This window comes from Chiloscyllium punctatum, chromosome 4, assembly GCF_047496795.1.
Source record: "Chiloscyllium punctatum isolate Juve2018m chromosome 4, sChiPun1.3, whole genome shotgun sequence".
NCBI classification, from domain to species: domain Eukaryota; kingdom Metazoa; phylum Chordata; class Chondrichthyes; order Orectolobiformes; family Hemiscylliidae; genus Chiloscyllium; species Chiloscyllium punctatum.
In genome coordinates, this window is record NC_092742.1 from 1404981 (window position 1) to 1432716 (window position 27736).

General features: G+C 45.7%; 1 protein-coding gene across 1 annotated transcript in view; it reads right to left on the reverse strand.

The window, feature by feature from the left end:
- Positions 1-11512: 11512 nt before the first annotated feature.
- syne3 (spectrin repeat containing, nuclear envelope family member 3) overlaps positions 11513-27736 on the reverse strand; it is a 107381-nt gene continuing 91157 nt past the window's right edge. Inside the window, exon 14 of the mRNA XM_072567949.1 lies at positions 11513-11725. Coding sequence (XP_072424050.1) covers positions 11585-11725 — 141 coding nt within the window. The 3' untranslated portion in view covers positions 11513-11584. The remainder of the gene's footprint in view (positions 11726-27736) is intronic.

Consider the following 27736-nt stretch of genomic DNA (forward strand, 5'->3'; position numbering starts at 1 on the left):
TGAAATGGAACAAAGATGTGATGAAATGAAAAAATCAATGAACTCAGAAGCCTGGAATGTACTAGTCACAGTGCTCTGACATTTTTGATCCCGAATGTGGGATAAAGGTAAGAACAAAGAACAAAAGAGCACAGTAACAGCCCCTGTGGTCTACTGAATCTGCACCAACACATGATTCTTCCCTAAAGTTAAAAACCTTTTGCCTCTTACTGTCCATGTCCCTCTATCCTCTGCCAATCAATGTATCTGTCAAGGCCACTCTTAAAAGGTGCAATTGTATTTGCCTCCATCACTTCTTAGGCAGTGTATTCCAAGCACTTACCACCCTCTGTGTGAAAATAAACCTGCCTCATCCATCTCCTTTAAACTTACTCTCTTTTACCTTAATCTTACATCCCCGAGTAATTGATGTTTCTACCCTGGGAAAAAAGAGTCCAACTATTCATTCAATCCATGCCCCTCAATTTTGTAAACTTCGATCAGGTCACTGCTCAGCCTCTGACATTCAAGTGGAAACAAACCAAATTTGTCCAGTCTCATCTCACAGCTAAAACTTTCCCAACCAGGCAACATCCTAGTAAATCATTTCTGTACCCTCTCCACATCCTTCTGGGAGTGTGTGACCAGAACTGTACACAATATTCCAAATGTGGCCTAACTAAAGTTCTGTACAGCAGCAACATGGTTTTTTATTCTCTATGTCCTGACTGATGAAGAAAACCATGCCTTCTTGACCACCTTATCCACTTGTATTGCCAATTTCAGGGAACTGTGGACATGTGTGCATAGATCCCTCCATACATAGATGCTTCTAAGCATTTTGTCATTTATTGGATATTTCCCTCCTGCATTAGATCTTCCAAAATGCATCATCTATCATTTTTCCGGATTAAATTCCATCTGTTATTTCTTGACTTAAGTCCCTAAATTAATTCAAAGCTGTTGTATCCTCTGGCAATCCTCCTCACTATCCACAAAACATAGAAAAGTACAGCACACAACAAGCCCTTTGGCAACAACGTTGTGCCGAGGATTATTCTTAATCTAAAATAAAATAACTTAACCTACACACCCCTCAATTCACTGCTATCCATGTGCCTGTCCAGCAGTCGCTTAAATGTCCCCAATGACTCTGCTTCCACCACCACTGCTGGCAACGCATTCCATGCATTCACAACTCTCTGCGTAAAGAACCTACCTCTGACGTCCCCTCTATACCTTCCTCCTAATATCTTCAAACTATGACCCCTCATGCGAGTCAATGCTCTGGTGAAAGGTCTCTGGCCATCGACTCTATCGATGCCTCTCATTATCTTGTATACCTCGATCAGGTCACCTCTCTTCCTCCTCCTCTCCAGAGAGAAAAGTCTGAGCTTATTCGACCTTTCTTCATAAGGCAAGCCCTCCAGTCCAGGCAGCATCCTGGTAAACCTTCTTTGCACCTTCTCCCAAAGCCTCTGTATCTTTCCTACAGTAGGACGACCAGAACTGGGCACAATATTCCAAGTGTGGTCTCACCAGGGTCTTGTAGAGCTGCAGCAAAACCTCACTGCTCTTAAACTCTATCCCATGTTAATGAAAGCCAAACCACTATATGCTTTCTTAACAATCCAATCCACTTGGGTGGCAACTTTGAGGAACCTATGTACTTGCACACCCAGATCCCTCTGTTCCTCCACACTGCCAAGAATCCTGTCTTTAATCCTATATTCAGCATTCAAGTTTGACCTTCCAAAATGCATCACTTCACATTTGTCCAGGTTGAACTCCATCTGCCATTTCTCAGCCCAGCTCTGCATCCTGTCTATGTCGCGCTGCAGCCTGCAGCAGCCCTCGATACTATCAACGGCACCTCCAACCTTTGTGTCATCTGCAAATTTACTAACCCACCCCTCAACCTCCTCATCCAAGTCATTTATAAAAACTACAAAGAGCAGGGGCCCAAGAACAGAGCCCTGCGGGACCCTACTCAACACTGACCTCCAGGCAGAATACTTTCCATCTATAACCACTCTCTGCCTTCTGTCAGCCAACCAATTCTGAAACCAGATAGCCAAATCTCCCTGTATCCCATACTTCCTGACTTTATGAATGAGCCTACCGTGGGGAACCCTATCAAATGCCTTGCTGAAGTCCATATACATCACATCCACTGCTCGGCCATCGTCGACCTGTCTTGACACCTCCTCAAAGAACCCAATAAGATTTGTGAGACATGACCTGCCCCTCACAAAGCCATGCTGACTGCCTTTATTCATGCTATATTTTTCCAAATAGTCATAAATCCTATTCCTCAGCATTCTTTCCAAAACCTTGCTGACTACAGACGTAAGACTGACTGGTCTGTAATTGCCAGGGATTTCCCTATTATTTTTCTTGAAAAGAGGAACAACATGCGCCTCCCTCCAATCCTCTAGTCCAACACCTGTGGAGAGTGAGGAAGCAAAGATCTTCTCCAGCAGCTTAGCAACCTCCTTCCTCACTTCTTGGAGCAGCCTAGGATAAATCTGGTCTGGCCCTGGGGACTTATCAATCTTAATGATTGCCAAAATTTCCAGCACATCAACTTCATCAATCTTGATCTGGTCAAGCCTGTTTCTCAGCTCCTCAAAGTTCTCATTCACAATAAGGTCCCTTTCCTTAGAGAAAATCAAAGCAAAAAATTCATTTAGGGCTTCCCCTACCTGCTCAGACTCCACGTACACTATCCCAGATTGGTCCTACCTTCACCCTGATCATTCTCTTATTCCTCACATATGAGTAAAATGTCTTTGGGTTCTCCCTAATCCTTCTTGCCAAACCTTTTTTGTGTCCCCTCCTGGCTCTCCTCAGTCCATTGCTCCTTTCTAGCTTGCCTGTAATCCTCTAAAGCTGTGCTAGATCCTTGCTTCCTCCACCTTACATAAGCTGCCTTCTTCCTTTTGACGAGAAGCTCCTCTGTTCTTATCGTCCAAAGCTCCTTAATCTTACCCCTTCTTACCTGCCTCAGAGGAACAAATTTGTGCATCACTCGCAACAACTGATCCTTAAACAATCTTCACATGTCTGCTGTGCCCTTTTTGTGGAACAATCACTCCCAGTCTGTACTTCGCAACTCCTGCTGATAGAATCATAATTTCCTTTTCCCCAATTAAATATCTTCCCTCGGTAAATGCTCCTTTCCCTCTCCAAGGCTATGGTAAATGTGAGGTAAAAACAATGACTGCAGATGCTGAAAAGCAAATACTGGATTAGTGGTGCTGGAAGAGCACAGCAGTTCAGGCAGCATCCAATCCAGTATATGGTAAATGTGAGGCAGTTGTGGTCACTGTCATCAAAGTGCTCTCCCACTGTGAGGTCTGACACCTGTCCTGGTTCATTGCCAAGCACCAAATCCAAAATGACCTCTCCCCTCGTTGGTCTGTCTACATACTGAGTAAGGAAACCCCCCCCTGAACACACCTGACAAAAACGGCTCCATCCAAACCATCTGCACTAAGGAGGCTCCAGTCAATATTGGGAAAGTTGAAATCACCCATAACAACAACCCTGCTACATCTGCATTTTCCCAGAATCTGCCCGCCTATGAGGTCTTCAATCTCTCTACTGCTATTAGGGGGTCTGTAGAAAACCCCCAATGTGGTGGCTGTTCCCTTGCAGTTCCTAACTTCCACCCATACTGACTCAGACAAACCTTCCTCAACAATCTTCATTTCTGTAGCTGTGATACACTCTGTGATTAACAATGCTACACCCCCTCCTCGTTTTCCACCCTCCCTGATCTTTTTAAACATTCTAAACCCTGGAACATCAAGCACCATCCCTGCCCCTTTGAAACCCACGTCTCTATTATGGCCACAACATCATAGCCCCAAGTACAGATCCATGCTCTCAGCTCATCACTCTTATTTCGGACACTCCTTGTGTTAAAGCTGACACACTTTAACCAATCCTTTTGTTCCATCACATGAATAAACTTCCCGAAAGATTCACTACATCCTGTCACTGCCCCATCTACAACTGCCCCCCTCTCAGATATGTGGCTCTGATTCCCACCCCACTGCCAAACTATTTAACCCCTCCCGAACCACACAATCAAATCTCCCACCCAGGACATTTATGCCCCTCCAATTCAGGTGCAACTGTCCTTCATGTACAGGTCCCACCTTCCCCAGAAGGTATCCCAATGGTCTAAGTACCTGAAGGCCTCCCTCCTGCACCAGCCTCGCAGCCACGTGTTAAGCTGTATTTGCTGACTGTTCCTCATCTCACTATCTCGTGGCACCGGTAGCACACCCGAGATCACTATTCTACTCGTCCTGTTCTTCAGCTTCCGACCTAACTCTCTGTGGTCACTTTTCAGATCCTCCATCTCTTTCCTGGCTATACCATTGGTGCCAATATGTACCACGATTTCTGGCTGCTCACTCTCTCCCTTAGATGTCAGCCAGTTAAAAACTTCCCAGCAGACCTTGTTTCTCTCTGCCCTCTCTCCTCGCTGCTCTGTTCAAAATGTGAAATGTAAGTAAATGCTATCATTGAGAATCGTCACCATTAACTTCCCTACCACTGACGTAAGGCTCATTAACCTGTAATTTTCTGGATTATTGCTGTCACCCTTCTGAATCAAAAGAACAACAACTTGCTATTCTCTACTTTTACAGTCCTCTCCTGTAACTAAACAGGATGCAAAGATTTCATGACAATTTCCTTACCTGCCTCCCTCAGCATTTTGCTTGAATTAACCAAAATTCGAAATCCCATTCATGAGCATGATTATGGTTTGAGCAATGTGCTGATCAAGTCCCTCTAGACACAAGTTTAATATTAATAGCTTCTGTGATGGTGTGGGCTGTGCACACACCCCTCTGTAATTTCTTACAGTCCTGAGTAGAGCAGTTATTGTACCAGGCCATTATACACCCGTCTAGAAGTTGGTGAGGGTCCTAATGGACATACCGAATTTCCTCAGCCACCTGAGGAAGGTGAGGCATTATTGAGTCTTCTTGAACATCACATTTACATGGGTAGTCCAGGACAGGTTATTGGTTATCGTCATTCCCAGAAAATTAACTGCCTCAACTCTCTTCACCTCAGCTCCATTGATGTAGATGGGAGCACGCCCTTTTTCATTGATAGCCAAAAAAAATTCACTAGGTTTCTGAAACAAAGCAAAACTAATATGGTGTGGCACAGTGGTTAGCACTGCTGCCTCACAGAGCCAGGGGCCCAAGTTCAATCTCAGCCTTGGGTGACTGTCTGTGTAGAGTTTGTACATTCTCCCTGTGTCATTGTGGGTTTCCTCTGGGTGCTTCGGTTTCCTCCCACAATCCAAAGACGTGCAGATTAGATGAATTCACAATGCTATATTGCCCATAGTGTTTAGGGATGTGTAGGTTAGGTGCATTGTAAATATAGAGTAATAGGTTCAGGAAATGGGTCTGGGTGGGTTACTCTTCAGAATGCCCTCTTTATGGGCATTTAAACGGACATTGGATAGGCATATAGAGGATAGTGGGCTAGTGTAGGATATGTGGGCTTGGATCGACGCAACATTGAGGGCCAAAGGGCCTGTACTGCGCTGTATTCTTCTATGTTCTATGTTCTAAGGTCGGTGTGGACTTGTTGGGCCGAAGGAACTGTTTCTATGCTATAGGGATTCTATGATGAAATCCTCCTGAGCAGTTCTAGCAAATCTCCCTGCCAGTATATTAATCCCCTTCCAATTTAGGTGCAATCTGTTCTTCTTGTACAGGTCATTTCTACCACAGAAGAGATTCCAATGATCCAGTAATGTGAACCCTTCTCCCTTGCACTAGCTCCTCAACCATGCATTCATCTGCACTATCCTCCTATTCCAACCCTCAATAGCCCGTAGCACCGGGAGTAATCCAGATATTACTACTCTCAAGGGCCTTCTTTTTAAATCCCTGCCTAACTCTCTATATTTTCCTTTCATAATCTCACCCTATTCCCTTCCTATGTTGTTAGTTCCAATGTGCACAATAGCCTCCCGTTGGTCCCTCTCCCCATTCTAGAACATAGAACATAGACCAATACAGCTCAGAACAGGCCCTTTGGCCCAGATATTGTGTCAAACATTTGTCCTAGCTTAAGCACCTATCCATGTACCTATCCAATTGCCGCTTAAAGGTCGCCAATGATTCTGACTCTGCCACTCCCACAGGCAACGCATTCCATGCCCCCACCATTCTCTCGGTAAAGAACCCACCCCTGACAACCCCCCCATACCTTCCACCCTTCACCTTAAATTTATGTCCCCTTGTAACACTCTGTTGTACCCGGGGAAAACGTCTCTGACTATACTCTATCTATTCCCCTGATCATCTTATAAACCTCTATCAAGTCACCCCTCATCCTTTGCCGTTCCAATGAGAAAAGGCCTAGCACTCTCAACCTATCCTCGTATGACCTATTCTCCATTCCAGGCAACATCCTGGTAAATCTCCTCTGCACCCTCTCCAAAGCTTCCACATCTTTCCTAAAGTGAGGCGACCAGAACTGCACACAGTACTCCAAATGTGGCCTAACCAAGGTGCTGTACAGCTGCAACATCACTTCACGACTCTTCAATTCAATCCCTCTGCTAATGAACGCTAATACACCATAGGCCTTCTTACAAGCTCTATCCACCTGAGTGGCAACTTTCAAAGATCTATGAACATAGACCCCAAGATCCCTCTGCTCCTCCACCTTACTAAGAACCCTACCGTTAACCCTGTATTCCGCATTCTTATTTGTCCTTCCAAAATGGACAACTTCACACTTGACAGGGTTGAACTCCATCTGCCACTCCTCAGCCCAGCTCTGCATCATATCTAAGTCCGTCTGCAGCCGACGACAGCCCTCCTCACTATCCACAACTCCACCAATCTTCGTATCGTCTGCAAATTTACTGACCCACCCTTCCACTCCCTCTTTCAAGTCATTAATAAAAATTACAAACAGCAGAGGACCCAGAACTGATCCCTGCGGAACTCCACTTGTAATTGGGCTCCAGGCTGAATACTTACCATCTACCACCACTCTCTGACTTCGACCAGTTAGCCAGTTCTCTATCCAACTGGCCAAATTTCCCTCTATCTCATGTCTCCTGACTTTCCGCATAAGCCTACCATTCTGCACCCTTTCTGATCCTGGCACCAGGGAGGCAACACACCATTCTGAATTTTCACTGTTGGCCGCAGAAATGTCTGTCTATGCCTTTGACCAGAATGTCCCCTATTCACAGTTGATTGCTTGGAATCCAATGAACTCCTCATTACATTAGAGCCAGTTTAAATCACAGAAACTTGGTTGTCCATGCTACACTCCCTTTGAGAGCTCAATACCTCTACATTTTCCAAAACTTGTTTGAAATGGGGATAGCCACAGAAGACCCCTGCACAACCTGCCTATCCCTCCAACCTTTCCTGGAGTTAACCCATCTATCTCACTGTATCTGCAACTTTTCCCACTTCCTAGAACTGCCATCCATCACACCGCCCCCCACCCCAAATGTTGTAAATTCCTCATTGTGTCAAACTGCCACTTGTGTTGAAACTTGCTGGGACACTGCAGCAGTTTCTGCAATAATTTCTTTTTCTGTTCAAGAAAACATCTGCTACACTTTGAATATATAAACTTAACAGTAACTCAATTGCATTCCTTCTCCTCCACCACCTTCCCACCTGCTCCAACCCCTGACACGATTGAGAACACAGGTCTAGTTTACACAGTAAGAAGGACTTGGCGGGGTCAGTTTCTTGTTGTGCTTGAGTGTCTTGATTGATGCTACGTTATTGACCCTGTTCCATTTCCTTGGGCAGACTTTGCAACAGGCCATTGCTATAACACACACAGAATTATGGAATACAGAAGATGCCTTTTGGCCCATCAAGTCTGAATTGAATCTACACTGGTCCCACTTTCCCATACGAGGCCCACAGGCTTAAATGTTATAACATTAAGTGCTCATCCAAGTATTTTTATAATGTAATGAGGTTTTCCACCATAACTACTCTCCCAGGAAGTGCATTCCAGATTCCCAGCACCTTTAGTGTGAAAAATCCCCTCTAAGCCTCCTGCCTTTACGAAGGGGAGATCATGCCTGACAAACCTGTTGGTATTCTTTGAAGAGGTGACAAGTCGGTTAGACCAGGGAAACCCAGTGGATGTGGTCTATCTAGACTTCCAAAAGGCCTTTGATAAGGTGCCACACGGGAGGCTGCTGAGCAAGGTGAGGGCCCATGGTGTTCAAGGTGAGCTACTGGGATGGATTGAGGATTGGCTGTCTGACAGAAGGCAGAGAGTTTGGATAAAAGGTTCTTTTTCAGAATGGCAGCCGGTGACAAGTGGTGTCCCGCAGGGTTCAGTGTTGGGGCCACAGCTGTTCGCATTATATATTAATGATCTGGATGAAGGGACTGGGGGCATTCTAGCGAAGTTTGCAGATGATTCGAAGTTATTATTGAATTCTTCGAGGAGGTGACCAAGCATGTGGATGAGGGTAGAGCAGTGGATGTAGTGTACATGGATTTTAGGAAGGCATTTGATAAGGTTCCCCATGGTAGGCTTATGCGGAAAGTCAGGAGGCATGGGATAGAGGGAAATTTGGCCAATTGGATAGAAAACTGGCTAACCGGTCGAAGTCAGAGAGTGGTGGTAGATGGTAAATATTCAGCCTGGAGCCCAGTTACAAGTGGAGTTCCGCAGGGTTCAGTTCTGGGTCCTCTGCCGTTTGTAATTTTTATTAATGACTTAGATGAGGGAGTCGAAGGGTGGGTCAGTAAATTTGCAGATGATACGAAGATAGGTGGAGTTGTGGACAGTGAGGAGGGCTGTTGTCGGCTGCAGAGGAACTTAGATATGATGCAGAGCTGCGCTGAGGAGTGGCAGATGGAGTTCAACCCTGCCAAGTGTGAGGTTGTCCATTTTGGAAGAACAAATAAGAATGCGGAATACAGGGTTAATGGTAGGGTTCTTAGTCAGGTGGAAGAACAGAGGGATCTTGGGGTCTATGTACATAGATCTTTGAAGGTTGCCACTCAGGTGGATAGAATTTGTAAGAAGGCCTATGGAGTATTATCGTTCATTAGCAGAGGGATTGAATTCAAGAGTCGTGAAGTGATGTTGCAGCTGTACAGGACTTTGGTTAGGCCACAGTTGGAGTACTGTGTGCAGTTCTGGTCGCCTCACTTTAGGAAAGATGTGGAAGCTTTGGAGAGGGTGCAGAGAAGATTTACCAGGATGTTGCCTGGAATGGAGAGTAGGTCGTACGAGGATAGGTTGAGAGTTCTCAGCCTTTTCTCGTTGGAACGGCGAAGGATGAGGGGTGACTTGATAGAGGTTTATAAGATGATCAGAGGAATAGATAGAGTAGACAGTCAGAAACTTTTTCCCCGGGTACAACAGAGTGTTACAAGGGGACATAAATTTAAGGTGAAGGGTGGAAGGTATAGGGGAGATGTCAGGGGTGGGTTCTTTACACAGAGAGTAGTGGGGGCATGGAATGCGCTGCCCGTGGGAGTGGTGGAGTCAGAATCATTGGCGACCTTTAAGCGGCATTTGGATAGGTACATGGATGGGTGCTTAATCTAGGTTAGAAGTTCGGCACAACATTGTGGGCCGAAGGGCCTGTTCTGTGCTGTATTTTTCTATGTTCTATGTTCTCTATGTTCTACGTGGACAGGCAGGTAGAACTGAGGAAGTGGGGAGGCTACAGAAGGATCTGGACAGTTTGGGAGACTGGTCCAGGAAATGGCTGATGGAATTCAACGTGAAAAAATGCGAGGTCTTGCACTTTGGCAAAAAGAATAAAAGCACAGACTACTTTCTAAATGGTGAGAAAATTCGTAAAGCCAAAGTACAAAGGGATCTGGGAGTGCTAGTCGAGGATTCTCTAAAGGTCAACATGCAGGTTGAGTCTGTGATTAAGAAAGCGAATGCAATGTTGTCACTTATCTCAAGAGGGTTGGAATATAAAAGCACCATTGTGCTACTGAGACTTTATAAAGCTCTGGTTAGGCCCCATTTGGAGTACTGTGTCCAGTTTTGGTCCCCACACCTCAGGAAGGACATACTGGCACTGGAACGTGTCCAGCGGAGATTCACACGGATGATCCTTGGAATGGTAGGTCTAACATATGAGGAACGGCTGAGGATCCTGGGATTGTATTCATTGGAGTTTAGAAAATTAAGGTGAGACTTAATAGAGACGTACAAGATAATACATGGCTTGGAAAGGGTGGATGCTAGGAAATTGTTTCCGTTAGGTGAGGAGACTAGGACCCGTGGACACAGCCTGAGAATTAGAGGGGGTAAATTCAGAACAGAAATGCGGAGACATTTCTTCAGCCAGAGAGTGGTGGGCCTGTGGAATTCATTGCCGCAGAGTGCAGTGGAGGCCGGGACACTAAATGTCTTCAAGGCAGAGATTGATAGATTCTTGTTGTCTCGGGGACTTAAGGGCTATGGGGAGAATGCGGGTAAGTGGAGTTGAAATGCCCATCAGCCATGATTGAATGGCGGAGTGGACTCGATGGGCCGAATGGCCTTACTTCCACTCCTATGTCTTATGGTCTTATGGTCTTTCACCTTAAAATTATGCCCCCTTGTTATTGCTCCTTCAGCTAAGGGGAAGAACTGGTTTCCGTTCACCCTGTCCATGCCCCTCATAATCTTAAACACCTCAATCAGGACCCCCTCAGCTTTCTTTGTTCATTCGAGCTTCTTAGCATCCTACCATTCATTGGGCTCTCCCTTGCCTTGCTATTTCTTCCAAAGTTCATTTTCAGAGTTAAATTGTTGGACATACTGGGTAGGATGGCAGATTCCATGCCCTGAAGGATATTAGTGAACCAGACTGGCTTTTCTTGATAAAAATCAATGATGGACAATGGTTTTGTGGTCACCAACACATGAGATTTTAACTCTAGACAGATGAATTGAATACAAATTTCACCATCTACTGTGATTGGATACAAACGCATGTCCCCCATTCATCTGGGTCGCAGACCAGAGACAGTATGACCACATCACTGCTTCCTCCCGAATGATGAGGTTCAGAACAAGAGGCACAAGGTTTAATCAGGAAAAAGAGGATTTTATTTTTGTACAGATAGGAGGGAGAACATGTGAACAATCCACCTGTTGATGTTTTGGTTTCGGACATCATGAAGAGGGACCATTGAGGAGTCTGTACTTTCAGGGTAAGGAGAAACTGAAAAGTCCGGTGAAGATTCACTGAAAGGCTGCAGCTATGGAAGGTAAATTAATTTCAATTAGTCTTGGACCTTTGTTGATTTAACTGGAGCTTTGGTTCCTCCTAACACTGACTTTCTCTTCAGCCTTTCCCGTGACTTTTCTCAGAGACGCAGTTTATCCCACTCCCCTAAACCCCCATTTCCTTCCCCAACCCCTCGTTACTGGGAACATCCAGCACTGCTATCCAACGTCCTAATTTCTTACGAAACTATACCATAATCAATTAAATCATTAGAATAATATCATTGGGTGTGGTTTTGTTTTGCTTTGTATTTATTATGAAGGAACAGCATGCTCTGAATTCTAATTTCAAAATCAAACAGAACATTCCAACTGCTAATTACATTGCATAATTAGGCAAGTTAATTGAACTGAAATGGAATAAAGAAGTGACGAGTCCCGGGTGTCCTTGGAGAAGGAGCACGCGGTGTCCACTGACACCCTGGAGTTGTGACTGGCCACTCGAGTGTTTCCTTCCCTTCTGAAAGAAAAAAAAAAAAAAATAAAGAAGTGACGAGTTTTCATATGAAGCAAGTAAACTTAGAGACATGGAACTCACTGGTCCTTGTTTGGTCACAGGATATTTCTATAGCAACAAAGCTGTTACAGCTCAGATGCAATCTAAGTCATTGAGTCATTTTGGGCACAGGCAAAGGTAATTTGGCTCTCATGTCCATACTGTTTGTCAGGAAGCCATACTGTCAGTTTGATTCCCCTACTCACTCCCAGCAGATTTCTTCCAACTGGCTCTCCATGTTTTTTTTGGAATCCTTGACCATCTCTCCCCTGGGCAGTGAGTTGTTGGTCATTGCACTCACTGTAGAAAGAGGTTCTTCTTCACATCCCCTCACCTCTCTTGCCCAAACCTTTAAACTTTGTCCCGCAGTCCACATGCCATCAACAACTGGGAACAGCTTTCTCTTTCTTGCCTACCTAAGCCTGTCATTACCTTGCACACCACAATCAGATCTCCTTCAATCCCATTGGTCTAAAGAGAACAAGCCCAGCTCTCCAGTGTTACAGCTAAAAACTGAAATAACTCCATGAATGCCAGGAACCTGTCTCCAAGTCACCCTTTATTTTCATGTGTAGAGTATGTGACACTGACTGAGCTAGCTCAGAGCCAGCTCCGAGAGAGAGTAGAGTCCCTGTTTATATGTCAGCCAGAGCTCCCTGACTGGACCAGATTAACAGCCCCAATCAGAGATCTCATATTCTGTGTGGTCCACCTGGCTGACCTCATTACAATTACCATAAAAGCCTTCACCACTGAAATCCCTCTGGTTAACCTCCAGCTTCTGAAGGATTCGCACATCTGTCCAAGAGTGTCTAAAATGGAAATAATGCTTAACTTTTTAGGAATCATTGAATTACTACCAATCCATGTTGATAAATATGGAAACATTGAGCTGAATTCCATCAAAGATTGGCTCTGTGTCCCATTCTGGGAATTTTATGAAGCGTTTCTTATCTAGTCAATGAGTTATCTCCTATAATTCTCTGCTGTTTACCTTCATTAGCTATGCATCATGCCTCCACGGTGCTGCCATCACATTGTCTTGTGCTCAGCCAAGAAAAAATGCTCATAGTGCCAACACCCTCTGGCATTCTCGATACAGTTTCCAGAGTTCAGTCTCAACTGTGCACATTAAGTATACCCTCCATGTGTGCAACCATCACCGTGCTGAATGGGGCAGGCTTCAGACAGCTGAAATAACTGAAGACTAGGCATCTATGAGGCACTGTGGTTATCAACAGTAGCAGAATTTTACTCCAACACAACCTGTAACCTCATGGCATGGTCTATCTCCCAATCTGCCATTGCTGTCAAGCTAAGGGATCAGAGAGAAAAGTAGATGTTATTGGGAAAACTCAGCAGGTCTGACAGCATCCATGAAGAGAAAGCAGAGCTCATGTTTCAGGTTCAGTGACCCTTCTTCAGAACTGATGGTAACTGGGAAAAGTTACTGATGAAGATGGGATGGGGGAAGGGTAAACGATAAGTGGAAATGGAGCCCAGCGAGAAAGAACAGCAATTTGGCAGATAAAGGATTGTGTCATGGTCTCCCTGGGAGATTGAATAGCTGTTAATGGAACCATTAATGGCCTACAATGGGTTGGTCTGTGATAGCAGCCAAAGTAATGACAAGGCATGGCGTGTGGGGCTTGGGATGAGAGAGGAGAATGTGCTCAGGCTCTAAAGTTATTGAACTCCATATTGATTTCCAGAGGTTGCAGGGTCCCCAAGTGGAAAATGACCTGCTGTTCTCCCAGCTTGCACTGACCATTTCTGGAACACTGCAGCCAGCCTGAGGTAGAGATGTTGGCCAGGGAACAGGGTGGAGTGTTAAAGTGGCAGGCAACTGGAGGTTCAGAGTCATTTTTGCAGGCAGAACGTACGTGTTCTACAAAACATTCACCCAGTCTGTGGCAGCCAAGGGACCAACCGTGGATAGCGAAGAGGTGTCAATCCGGTGAAGCTACAACACAGGACTATGTGCCAATTAGGACAATTACACAACTCACTGTGGGTTTCCACTTCCACTTTGGCCTGTATCTCTGGATATAAGCGCTAACCTCTGCTGTTCAATATGATCATTGAGCTCAATACTATAATCCTGCCTGCCCCTTATCCCTTGATGCCTTTACTCCCAGAGCTACAGCCATCTCCTTCTTGAAAACACATCTTCTTAATCAGTTTCTTGGTCTTCCTTGCTGATTTCTAGACTGCTCCCGATCCTCAGGTCTTTTGTTTTTCTGTTAATAATTTGTCTGTGTCTTTTTTGAATTTAATTCTATCTCTAACTTAAGGATTAAAGACAAGATTCTTGGCAGTGTGGAGGAACAAAGGGATCTGGGTGTGCAAGTACATCGATCCCTCAAAATTGCCACCCAAATGGATAAGGTTGTTAGGAAAACATATGGTGTTTTGGCTTTCATTAACAGAAGGATCGAGTTTAAGAGCTATGAGGTTTTGCTGCAGCTCTACAAGACCCTGGTGAGACTACACTTGGAATACTGTGTCCAGTTCTGGTCGCCCTACAATAGGAAAGATACAGAGGCTTCGGAGAGGGTGCAAAGAAGGTTTACCAGGATGCTGCCTGGACTGGAGGGCTTGCCTAATGAAGAAAGGTTGAATAAGCTCGGACTTTTCCCTCTGGAGAGAAGGAGGAAGAGAAGCAACCTGATCGAGGTGTACAAGGTAATGAGAGGCATGAAGGGAGTCAATAGCCAGAGATTTTTCTTCAGGGCAGGATTGACTGGCATGAGGGATCATAGTTTTAAGATATTAGATTAGATTACTTACAGTGTGGAAACAGGCCCTTTGGACCAACAAGTCCACACCGACCCTCCAAAGAGCAACCCACCCAGACCCATTCCCCTACATTTACCCCTTCACCTAACACTACAGGCAATTTAGCATGGCTAATTCACCTAACCTGCCCATCTTTGGACTGTGGGAGGAAACCGGAACACCCGGAGGAAACCCACGCAGACACGGGGAGAATGTGCAAACTCCACACTGACATTTGCCCAATGCATGAATTGAACCCGGGTCTCTGGCGCTGTGAGGCAGCAGTGCTAACCACTGTGCCACCGTGCCACCCCTTAGGAAGAAGGAATAAAGGAGACGTCAGAGGTAGGTTCTTTATGCAGAGAGTTGTGAATGCATGGAATGCGTTGCCAGCGGTGGTGGTGGAAGCAGAGTCATTAGGGACATTTAAGCGACTGGTGGACATGCACATGGAGAGCATGAGTTGAGGGGTGCATAGGTTAAGTTATTATATTTTACATTAGGATTAACCCTCGGCACAACACTGTGGGCCGAAGGACCTGTTCTGTGCCGTACTTTTCTATGTTCTATGGAAACAGACCCTTCAACACAACTTGTCCATGCAGCCCCGTTTTCACAATTAATTGAGACCCATTTGCCTGTGTGTGGTCCATATCCCTCCATACCTATCCTGTCCACGTACCTGCGTAAATGTTTCTTGAATGACAAAATTGCACTCTCTTCACCACTACCTCTGGCAGCCCATTCCAGACACTCACCACCCTCTGCGTGAAACATTACCCTTCTGGATCCTTTTGTATCTCTCTCCTCTCACCTTAAACCTATGCTCCCATTTTTAGCCTCCCCTACCGTAGGGAAAAGCAGTTGCCTAGCTACCTTATCTGTCATGATTTTATAGACCTCTGTAAGGTCACCCCTGAGTCTCCTTTGTTCCAGGGAAAAACGTCCTAACCTCTCCTTATAACTCAAAACTTCCAGTCCAGGTAGCATGCTAGTAATTTTTTTCTACACTTGTTCTAGTTTAATAATATCTTTTGTCTAGTAGGGCAAGCAGCACGCCAAATGTGGTGTCACCAATGTCTTGTACAGCTGCAACAAGACAACAACTCCGTCTGTCATTCCTCAGCCCACTGGCCCAGTTGATTAAGATCTCACTACATTCCCAGATAATCTTCTTCACTGTCCACTATACCACCAATCTTGGTAGCATTCACAAACTTACTAACCATACCCTCTAAATTCTCATCTAATTACATAAATAGCAAATAACAGTAGGCCCAGCACCAATTTCTGTGGCACACTGCTAGTCACAAGCCTCCAGTTCAAAAAACAACCCTCTACCAACACTCTGTCTTCTACCTTCAAGCCAATTGGCTAGCTCACCCTGGATCCCAAGGACATGCAAGTCCAGGGTCACCTCCATCACCAAATTCAAGCCACCCGATGCCTGGCGGAAGAATGCCTCATCTTCCACCTTGGGACCCTCCAATCACACGGCATCAGCTTTGTTTCACCAGCTTCCTCACCTCCCCTTCCCCTACCTTATCCCAAATCCAACCCTCCAATTTGGCACCGCCTTCTTGAACTGTCCTACCTGTCTATCTTCCTTCCCACCTATCTACTCCAGCCTCCGCTCTGACCTATCACCATCACCCCTCACCTGCATCTACCTATTGCCTTCCCAGCTACCTTCCCCACAGCCCCACCCCCAACCTTCTAAATATCTCTCAGCTCCCTTCCCTCCCCCACGTTCCAGAAGGCCTTATGCCTGAAACGTCAATTCTCCTGCTCCTCAAATGCTGCCCAATCTGCTATGCTTTTCCAGCGCCACTTTTCAATTCTGATCTTCAGCATCTGCAGTTATCTCTTTCTCCCCATAAGATTTAATCTTACTCAACAACCCACCTTGTTAAAGGCCTGGCTACAGTCTATGCAGACAATGTGTACTGCATTGCCTTCATCTACCTTCCTGGTCAACCTTACAAAAAAACTCACCAGACATGGATTTCCCACACACAAAGTCACGTTGATTATCCCTGGGGAGACTGGGTGCCTCCTAGCAGAGCGCTTTAGGGAACTTCTCCAGGACACTCGCACCAATCAAACACACCGCCCCGTGGCCCAACATTTCAACTCCCCCTCCCACTCTGCCGAGGACATGGAGGTCCTGGGCCTCCTTCACCGTCGCTCCCTCACCACCAGACGCCTGGAGGAAGAACGCCTCATCTTCCACCTCGGAACACTTCAACCCCAGGGCATCAATGTGGACTTCAACAGTTTCCTCATTTCCCCTTCCCCCACCTCACCCTAGTTCCAAACTTCCAGCTCAGTACTGTTCCCATGACTTGTCCGGACTTGTCCTACCTGCCTATCTTCTTTTCCACCTATCCACTCCACCCTCTCCTCCTTGACCCATCACCTTCATCCCCTCCCCCACTCACCCATTGTACTCTATGCTACTTTCTACCCACCCCCACCCTCCGCCAGCTTATCTCTCCACACTTCAGGCTCACTGCCTTTATTCCTGATGAAGGGCTTTTGCCTGAAACGTCAATTTCGCTGCTCCTTGGATGCTGCCTGAACTGCTGTGCTCTTCCAGCACCACTAATCCCAAATGAATCCTGGTCTCTCCAAATGCCTGTAGATCCAGACTCTCAGAATCCCCTCTAACAACATACTCAAGTACTCTAGGCTTACCAGTCTGTAGTTCCCAAGCATTTCCCTGCAGCCTTTCTGAATTAATGACACAACATTAGCCACCCTCTAACTTTTAGGCACTTCATCTGTGCTGTCGATGATACAAATATCTCCACAAAGGCCTTGTAGCTTCGTAGCTCTTCACTAAATCAGGGGATACATTTAATCAGGTCCTGGGGATTTATCTATCTTGATGCATTTTAAGTCTTCCGTTACCTCCTCTTCTGTAATGTGATTTGGAGGGGCCGATGTTGACCTGGGGTGGTCAAAGTTAAAATCACACAACACCAGGTTATAGTCCAACAGGTTTTTCTGGAGACACTAGCTTTCAGAGAGCTGTTGGTTGTGCCATGTGATAAAGGAGCAGTGCTTCCAAATAAACCTGTTGGACTATAACCTAGTGTTGTGTGATTTTTAATTCTGTAATGGGGACACTCTTCAAAACATCATTATTTATTTCCCCAAGTTGCCAAGCATCCAGGCCTCTCTTGATGGTAAATACTGAAAAGAAATATTCATTTAGGATCTCACTCACCTCTTGTGGTTCTGCACGTATATGACCTTATTGATCTTTAAGAGGCCCTATTCTCAGTTATTCTTTAGACGCTCATGTACTTTTTAAATCCCTTTGGATTCTCCTTTACCTTATCCGCCAAAGATACCTCATTCCCTTTTAATATAGAAACAAAGAAACATAGAAAACCAGTGATGGAATAAGCCAGTCGGCCCTTCGAACCTGTACCACCATTCAATATGATCGTGGCTGGACATGCAATCTCAATATCTCATATCCGATTTCTCTCCGTACCTCTGACCCCTTTAGCTGTAAGGGCCACATCCAATTCCATCTTGAATATATCTAATGAACTGGACCCGACAGCTTCCTGCGGGAGAGAATTCCACAAGTTCGCAACTTTCTGGGTGAAGAAATTCTTCCTTATCTCAGTCCTGAATAACTTACCCATTATTTTTAGACTGTGATCCCTAGTTCTGGACTTCCCCAAACTTTTTCCCACATCTAGTCTATCCAGTCCCATCAGGATTTTATATGTTTTTATAAGAACCCCACTCATTCTTCTTAATTCCAGTGGATATAAGCCCAGTTGATCTAGTCTTCCCTCAGATGCCAGTCCTGCCATCCCAGGAGTCAGTCTGGACTCCCTCAATGTCAAGAATATCCTTCCTCAGACTAGGAGACCAAAAGTGCATATAATACTCATGATGTGACCTCACCAAGGCCCTGTATAACTGCAGCAAGACATCTTTGCACCAATACTCCAATCCTCTCGCTATGAAAATCAGCATGTCATCAACTTTCCTTACTGCCTGCTGCACCTGCATGCCAACCTTCAGTGACTGTTCCACCATGACACCCAGGTCTCATTGCACCTTGCCTTTTCCTAAACTGCCATCATTCAGATAATAATCTGCCTTCCTGTTTTTGCCACCAAAGTAGGCCTATATGAATGTCAGAGTTGAAAAATGTGGTGCTGGAAAAACACAGCAGGCCAGGCAGCATCCAAGGAGCAGGAAAATCGACGTTTCGGGCAAAAGCCCTTCATCAGGAATGAGGCAGGGAGCCTCTGGGGTGGAGAGATAAATGGGAGTGGGGGGGTGGAGCTGGGAAGAAGGTAGCTAAGAGTACAACAGGTGCTTGGAGGTGAGGGTAAAGGTGATAGGTCAGAGAGGTGGGTGGAGTGGATAGGTGGGAAAGAAGATTGGCAGGAGGCTAGGTTATGAGAATGGTGCTAAGCTGGAAGGTTCGAACTGGGATAAGGTGGGGGGAGGGGAAATGAGGAAACTGGTGATGTCCCACATCAATGCCTGGGGTTGAAGTGTTCCGAGGTGGAAGATGAGGCTTTCTTCCTCCAGGCGTTGGGTAGTGAGGGAGTGGCAATGGAGGAGGCCCAGGACCTGCATATCCTCAGCAGAGTGCGAGGGGGAGTTGAAATGTTCAGCCATGGGCGGTGGGGTTGATTGGTGCAGGTGTCCCAGAGATGTTCCCTAAAGTGCTCTGTGGGAAGTGTCCAGTCTCCCCAATGTAGAGGAGACCGCATCGAGAGCAACGGATACAATAAATGACGTGTGAAGTGCAGGTGAAACTTTGATGGACGTGGAAGGCTCCTTTGGGACCTTGGATGGAGGTGTGGGTGCAGGTTTTGCAATTCCTGCGGTGGCAGGGGAAGGTGACTTGTTAGGGGGCGTGGACCTGACCAGGTAGTCATGGAGAGAATGGTCTTTGCAGACTACCTGGTCAGGCCCATGTCCCCTAACAAGCTGCCTGGCAGGAATGGGAACTGAGACTGTATGATCATGATCATATTGAATGGTGGTGCAGGCTCAAAGGGTCAAATGGCCAACTCCGGCACCTATTTTATTTATGTTTCCTGTGTTACAATACTAGCAAAGTGATGTGCCCCTTTTTAGTTCTCAGTCCTACCCATGTGGACTCAGCGGATGAACACTCAAGAATGCCCCCTCACTGTACTGCCATGTTCTCCCTATTCAAAAACAGAACTCCCTCTCCTCTCTTGCCTTCCCTTTTATCCTTCCTATAGCCTCTGTAACCTGGAACATTGAGCTGGATTTGCATTTTACTCAGCAAGTTAATTCCTAACTGATTAAAGGACTCAACAAGGGCAGCTAGTTTTAAAGTAGTTAATATTTTGCTTAGAAATATAGTGTCTTATACCTCTCCATCAATGCCACATCTGAGGATGTGGTATATTATACCTCTCCATCATACAGCACCTGAGGATGTGGTATCTTATACCACTCCACCATACAGCACCCGAGGATGTGGTATCTTAAACGTCTCCACCATACAGCACCTGAGGATGTGGTATCTTATCCCTCTCCATCATACATCACCTGATGAAGGAGCTGAGCTACGACATCTTGCAATTTCAAATAAACGTGTTGGACTATAACCTGATGTTGTTTGATTTCTGACTACATACACCCAGTCCAACAGCAGCACTGCCACAATATGCAGAATTCAGGACACTTTTCCCAGACAGATTCATAGCGATATTGAGTGCAGGACGCTGTTTCCAGGCTGTGCCACAGCGATGGTGACTGCAGGACACTGCAATAGTATAGTCAGGGGAATAGATACTGTTCTCTGTGATCAGGGATCAAGAGTCCTGAAGGACTGCAGTTGCCATGTTCCATGCAGGTGACATGTAGGTTCCTGATGAACGCTTATGCCCGAAACATTGATTTTCCTGCTCCTCAGATGCTGCCTGACCTGCTGTACTTTTCCAGCACTGCACTATCAACTCTCATCTCCAGCATCTGCAGTCCTCAAGTTCTCCAAGTATGTAACGACAAGGTAAGCTGAATGAGCAAAATGGATCTACTGAATGGGATATGTGCAACGCAGAGCTAAATTAAAAAGCAGAATCAAAAAGCTAATAATCTTTGGATTACTAACTGAGCCACTAACTATTTGACACAGGATCAACAAGATTAAAGATTGGCGTAGGAGACATGGGGTCCAATTCATGGGATATTGGCACCAGTACTAGGGAAGGAGAAAGCTCTTCCAAAGGGATGAACTCCATCTGAATCACACTGGGCCCAGAATCCCAGCTAATTGCACAACTAAGGCTGTAGCCAGCCTTTAGACAGAACAGCGGGGGCTTCAGGTCATTTGCATGAAAAATCAGAAAATCAAGAGTACAATAGAAAGTCTTTATTGTCATGTGCACTCGAATGAGTGCAGCAGGAAGTATGTCATGTCGCTGCTTTGGTGCTACCTTAGGTACAGGTTTGTTACAGAATTGAAAAAATGAAACAAGTCTAGCATAGGAATACAAAGTTTTAAAAAGTACTCTAATTTTTCAAAGTCTATCTTCAAAAAGTACACAAGTCATAGTCTTTTTCACTGATTCGGTGCCAGCTATGATTCAGGACACAAGGCCTCGCTGCCTCCATGTGCTGGCTTCCGGCCTGGGATTTGCTTCAGCATTCGCCTCTAGGTCTCATCTCCCTGGGTACAGACTGTGGCCCACTCCAAGCTCCAACCCACGACTCTTGCCCAATGCTGGGCTCGATTCGGACTCACCTTCATTCCTTCCGGGTACATTTAAGCAGTTAGAGTTGGTTGTCAGGGGCAGGGAGTGGTGAAGACCAGCAGAAAAGAGAAGAAAACATGAGAGAGAAAAAGGAAAAGGAACTGGTGAAGCAGAGGAGCTCTGACAGGAGCATGCTACTCTGCCATCATCTTGGCACTGTAGGGATTCTGAGATTCTGGAATAGATATTGTTTGGGAGTAACTGAGTGTCTCCTTAAACATCTGCCCCTGCTCGTCAGCTGTCCTAACTTTTAGTCTTCCAACAGTCCACTCGAGTCAGATCAGTCCTCAAGATGACACAAGGATAGGTGGAGAGACGGGGTAGTGTTGAGGAAAGGGAGAGGCTGCAGAGGGTTTAGCACAGCAGTTCAGGCAGCATCCAAGAAGCTTCGAAATCGACGTTTCGGGCAAAAGGGCTTTTGCCCAAAACATCGATTTCGAAGTTCCTTGGATGCTGCCTGAACTGCTGTGCTCTTCCAGCACCACTAATCCAGAATCTGGTTTCCATCATCTGCAGTCATTGTTTTTACCTTGCAGAGGGTTTAGACAGGCTAGGAGTGGATAAAGAACTGGTAAATGGCATATAGAACATAGAACAATACAGCACAGAACAGGCCCTTCGGCCCACGATGTCGTGCCGAACATTTGTCCTAGCTTAAGCATCTATCTATGTACCTATCCAACTGCCGCTTAAAGGTCGCCAATGATTCTGACTCTGCCACTCCCAAAGGCAGCGCATTCCATGCCCCCCCACTCTCTGGGTAAAGAACCTACCCCTGACATCCCCCCATACCTTCCACTCTTCACCTTAAATTTATGTCCCCTTGTAACACTCTGTTGTACCCGGGGAAAACGTCTCTGACTATACTCTATTCCCCTGATCATCTTATAAACCTCTATCAAGTCACCCCTCATCCTTTGCCGTTCCAATGAGAAAAGGCCGAGAACTCTCAACCTATCCTCGTATGACCTATTCTCCATTCCAGGCAACATCCTGGTAAATCTCCTCTGCACCCTCTCCAAAGCTTCCACATCTTTCCTAAAGTGAGGCGACCAGAACTGCACACAGTACTACAAATGTGGCCTTACCAAGGTCCTGTACAGCTGCAACATTACTTCACGACTCTTCAATTCAATCCCTCTGCTAATGAACGCTAATACACCATAGGCCTTCTTACAAGCTCTATCCACCTGAGTGGCAACTTTCAAAGATCTATGAACATAGACCCCAAGATCCCTCTGCTCCTCCACCTTACTAAGAACCCTACCGTTAACCCTGTATTCCGCATTCTTATTTGTCCTTCCAAAATGGACAACTTCACACTTGACAGGGTTGAACTCCATCTGCCACTCCTCAGCCCAGCTCTGCATCATATCTAAGTCCGTCTGCAGCCGACGACAGCCCTCCTCACTATCCACAACTCCACCAATCTTCGTATCGTCTGCAAATTTACTGACCCACCCTTCCACTCCCTCTTTCAAGTCATTAATAAAAATTACAAACAGCAGAGGACCCAGAACTGATCCCTGCGGAACTCCACTTGTAATTGGGCTCCAGGCTGAATACTTACCATCTACCACCACTCTCTGACTTCGACCAGTTAGCCAGTTCTCTATCCAACTGGCCAAATTTCCCTCTATCTCATGTCTCCTGACTTTCCGCATAAGCCTACCATGGGGAACCTTATCAAATACCTTACTAAAATCCATGTACACTACATCCACTGCTCTACCCTCATCCACATGCTTGGTCACCTCCTCAAAGAATTCAATGAGACATGTAAGGCAAGACCTACCCATCACAAATCCGTACTGGCTGTCCCTAATCAAGCAGTGTCTTTCCAGATACTCGTAAATCCTATCCCTCAGTACCCTTTCCATTACTTTTCCTACCACTGAAGTAATACTAACTGGCCTGTAATTGCCGGGGTTATTCCTATTCCCTTTTTTGAACAGGGGCACAACATTCGCCACTCTCCAATCCCCTGGTACCACCCCCATTGACAGTGAAGATGAAAAGATCATTGCCAACGGCTCTGCAATTTCCTCTCTTGCTTCCCACATAATCCTAGGATATATCCCGTCAGGCCTCAAGTTGTTCAAAATGCCCAACACATCTTCCTTCCTAACAAGTATCTCTTCTAGCTTACCAGTCCGTTTCACACTCTCCTCTTCAACAATACGGTCTCTCCGTAAATACTGAAGAAAAGTACTCATTCAAGACCTCTCCTATCTCTTCCGACTCAAAACACAGTCTCCCACTACTGTCCTTGATCGGACCTACCCTCGTTCTCGTCATTCTCATGTTTCTCAAAAATGCATAAAATGCCTTGGGGTTATCCTTCATTCTATCCGCCAAAGATTTTCCATGCCCTCTCTTAGCTCTCCTAATCCCTTTCTTCAGCTCCCTCCTGGCTATCCTGTATCCCTCCAACGCTCTGTCTGAACCTTGTTTCCTCAACCTTATGTAAGCCTCCTTCTTCCTCTTTACAAGTTATTCAACCTCCCTCGTCAACCAAGGTTCCCTCACACGACCATCTCTTTCCTGCCTGACAGGTACATACATATCAAAGACACGTCGTATCTGTTCCTTGAAAAAGTTCCACATTTCCACGACATCCTTCCCTGACAGCCTATGCTCCCAACTTATGCTCCTCAGATCCTGTCTTACAGCATCGTATTTACCCTTCCCCCAATTGTAAAACCTACCCTGTTGCACGCACCTATCTCTCTCCATAACCAAGGTGAAAGTCACAGAATTGTGGTCACCATCACCAAAATGCTCACCCACTAACAAGCCCATCACTTCGTTACCAAGTACCAAATCCAATATGGCCTCCCCTCTGGTTGGACAATCTACATAAGAGTTAGAAAAGCTTCCTGGACACACTGCACAAACACCGCCCCATCCAATCTACTTGATCTAAAGAGCTTCCAATCAATAAGTGGGAAGTTGAAATCGCCCATGACTACTATCCTGTGGCATCTGCACCCTTCCAAAATCTGTTTCCCAATCTGTTTCTCCACATCTCTGCTGCTATTGGGGGGCCTATAGTAAACACCCAACAAGGTGACTACTCCTTTCCTATTTCTGACTTCAGCCCATACTACCTCCAAAGGCAGATCCCCCTCAAACTGCCTTTCCGCAGCCGTTATACCATTTCTAATTAGCAACGCCACACCCCCTCCTTTTTTTACCACCCTCCCTAATCTTACTGAAACATCTGTAACCAGGAACCTCCAACAACCATTCCCGTCCCTCTTCTATCCACGTTTCCGTGATGGCCACAACATCGTAGTCCCAGGTACCGATCCACGCCTTAAGTTCACCCACCTTATTTCTGATACTCCTTGCGTTGAAGTATACACACTTGAACCCATGTCTGCGTCCGCAAGTATCCCCTGTCAGTGCTGCCTTCTCCACAGCCTCCCTACATTCTTGGACATCCTGACAAACAGCTAACCTACTTGCTGGACTACAAGTCCGGATCCCATCCCCCTGCCAAATTAGTTTAAACCCCACCGAAGAGTGCTCGCAAACCTACCTCCCAGGATATTGGTGCCCTTCTGGTTCAGGTGCAACCCATCCTGCTTGTACAGGTCCTACCTTCCCCAGCATGCAGTCCAATTGTCCAATATAATTCAGGAAAATGTGAGGTTATGCATTTTGGTGGAAATAATAGAGATGTAGACTATTTCCTAACTGGAGAAAGGCTATGGAAATCCGAAGCACAGAGGGGTTTGGGAGTCTTAGTTCAAGACTCTCTTCAGGCTAATTTGCAGATTCTGTTGGCAGTCAGGAACGTAAATGCAATGTTTGTATTCATTTTGGGAGGGCTACAAGAACAGGAATATCCTGTTGAGACCCAATTCTTCTCCATATCTTATAGGTCATTGATGAAGCAGCTGAAGATGCAGAACGTTCTCAAGGGGGGAGAGTGAGTAACCATACGTCATTGTACATGGCAGCACAAGTGACATAGGTAAAAATAGGGATGAGGTCCTGTGGAGTGATTATAGAGAGCTACAAAAAAAACTTAAAATCCAGGACCTCAATGGTGGTAATCTTTGGATTACTTTCTGTGCCACGTGTTAGTGAGGATAAGAATAGGAGGATATAGCAGATGAATGTCTGGCTAAAGAATTAGTGCAGGGGAAAGGAATTCAGATTCTGAGATCATTGGGATCCTTTCTTAGGCAGAGATGACCTGGTCAAGAGGGACAAGTTGCACCTAACTTGTAGGGGGACCAATATCCTGCCGGGCACATTTGCTAGTGCTGCCAAGAAAGGTATAAAATAAGATTGGCAAGGGGGTGGGGGTTGGGATCCTCAACAGCAGGGAAGTGAGTGTGAGGCTGGAAGGAGATACAGTAATAAGAAATGGTAAAGTGAAGACACAGGCCAGGCTGGAACAGGACACGGAGTGTGGAATGCCTGTTGGATTTTATTCCATGTTATTTTGATGCCAGAGAGCTGACAGGTAAGGCTGATGTACTCAGGACATGGATAGGTACGTGGGACTGGGATATTATAGCCATTACAGAAACATAGCTAAGGGAGGGACAGGACTGGCAGCTTAATGTGCCAGAGTACAGGTGCTTTAGATGGGACAGTTGTGGTGGAAAGGGGTGGGTGGATTGCAATGTTGATTAAGGCAAGAATCATAGCAGTAAGAGATCAAACAAATGAAGGATCATCCAGAGAGGCTTTGCTAAGAAACAAGAAGGGGATGGTGACGTTATTGGCGTTGTACTATCGGTCCCCAAATAGTCAACAGGAATTAGAAGAACAAATTTGCAAGATGACTGGGGAGACTTGCAGGAGCAATAGGATTGTCATATTAGAGGGTTTTAATTCTCCTAACATAGATTGGGACTGCCAGAGCGTTAAGGCTTAGATGTGGTGGAATTTGTTAAGTGCGTTCAGGAACGTTTCCTCAAGCAGTATATAGAGGGTCCTACTTGGGATGGGGCAAAACTCGACCTATTCTTGGGAAATAAGGCAGGACAGGTGACTGAGGTGACAGTGGGGGAGCACTTTGGGACCAGTGACCATAGTTCTATTAATTTTAAAACAGTTATGGAGGGGGGGGGTTTCAAGTTCTCATTTGGGGCAGGTGAAGTTTGATAGAATTAAACAGGAGCTTCTGGTGTTGATTGGAGTAGTTTGTCTGCAGGTAAAGAGACCTCTGGCAAGTGGGAGGACTTTAAAAGTGAGATAGCTAAAGTTCAACGTCTATCTGTTCCTGTGAGGGTGAAGGGAACCCTGAATGATGAGATATTGAGGCTTTGACCAAAAAAAAAAGAGGGGGGGGGGGGGGGGGGGGCAAGACTCAGGTACAGGCAGCTGGGATCAAGGGAATCCCTGGAGATGCACTAGGTATATAGGAGTTTATTGAAGAAGGAAATCAAGGGTGAAAAGGGGGCATGAGGGAACTTTGGCTGAGAAGGTTAGGGTGAATCCAAAGAGCTTCTTTAAGTATATTAAAGGAAATAGAATAATGAGAGAATGAATAGGACCCCTCAAGGACCAAAATGGACAAGCATGCGTGGAACCGCAGGAAATGGGCAAGGTCCTTGATGAATATTTCTCCTCTGTGTTTACTGTGGAGAATGACATGAAAGACTTGGGAACTTGGCAAAGTTAGTGATAATATCTTGGGAACAGTTCATACCACAGTCGAGGTGGTGTTGGACATGCTAAAATGAGTGAAGGGGATAAATCTCCTGGTCCTGCCCAGATATATCCAAGAACCCTGCAAGAGGCTAGAGAAGAGATTGTAGGGGCCCTGGATGATATTTTTGCATCATCATTAGCCATGGGTGAGGTTCTAGAAAATTGGAGGGTAGCAAATGTAGTGCCCTTATTCAGGAAGGGCTGCAAAGAAAAACCTGGGAACAATAAATCAGTGAACTTAACATCTGTGGTGGGTAAGTACCTTGAGAATATTTGGAGGGATGAGATACACAAGCATTTGGAAAGACAGGGTTTAATTAGGAGTAATCAGCAAGGCTTTGTGTGTGGGAGATCATAGTCAAGTGTGTGGTGCTGAAAAAACACAGCAGGTCAGGCCTTTTCCGAGGAGCAGGAGAATCAACGTTTCAGGCATAAGCCCTTCATCAGGAGTGTTTGGAATGGATTAGGAATCAAACCTCATACACACTGGATAAACGATTAACAATGAGAAGAGGGATGGTCAATATAAGACTGAAGGTATTGCGTTTGAATATGCACAGTATCTGAAATAAGATAGATGGGCTTGTGGTACAAATTGAAATTGGCAGATATGATAGGGTGGGCATCACGGAGACATGGCTGCAAAGGGATCAGGATTGGGAGCTAAATATCCAAGGGTATACATCCTATCAAAAAGACAGGCAGGTGGGCAGAGGAGGTGGGGATGCCTTGTTAGTTAAGAGTG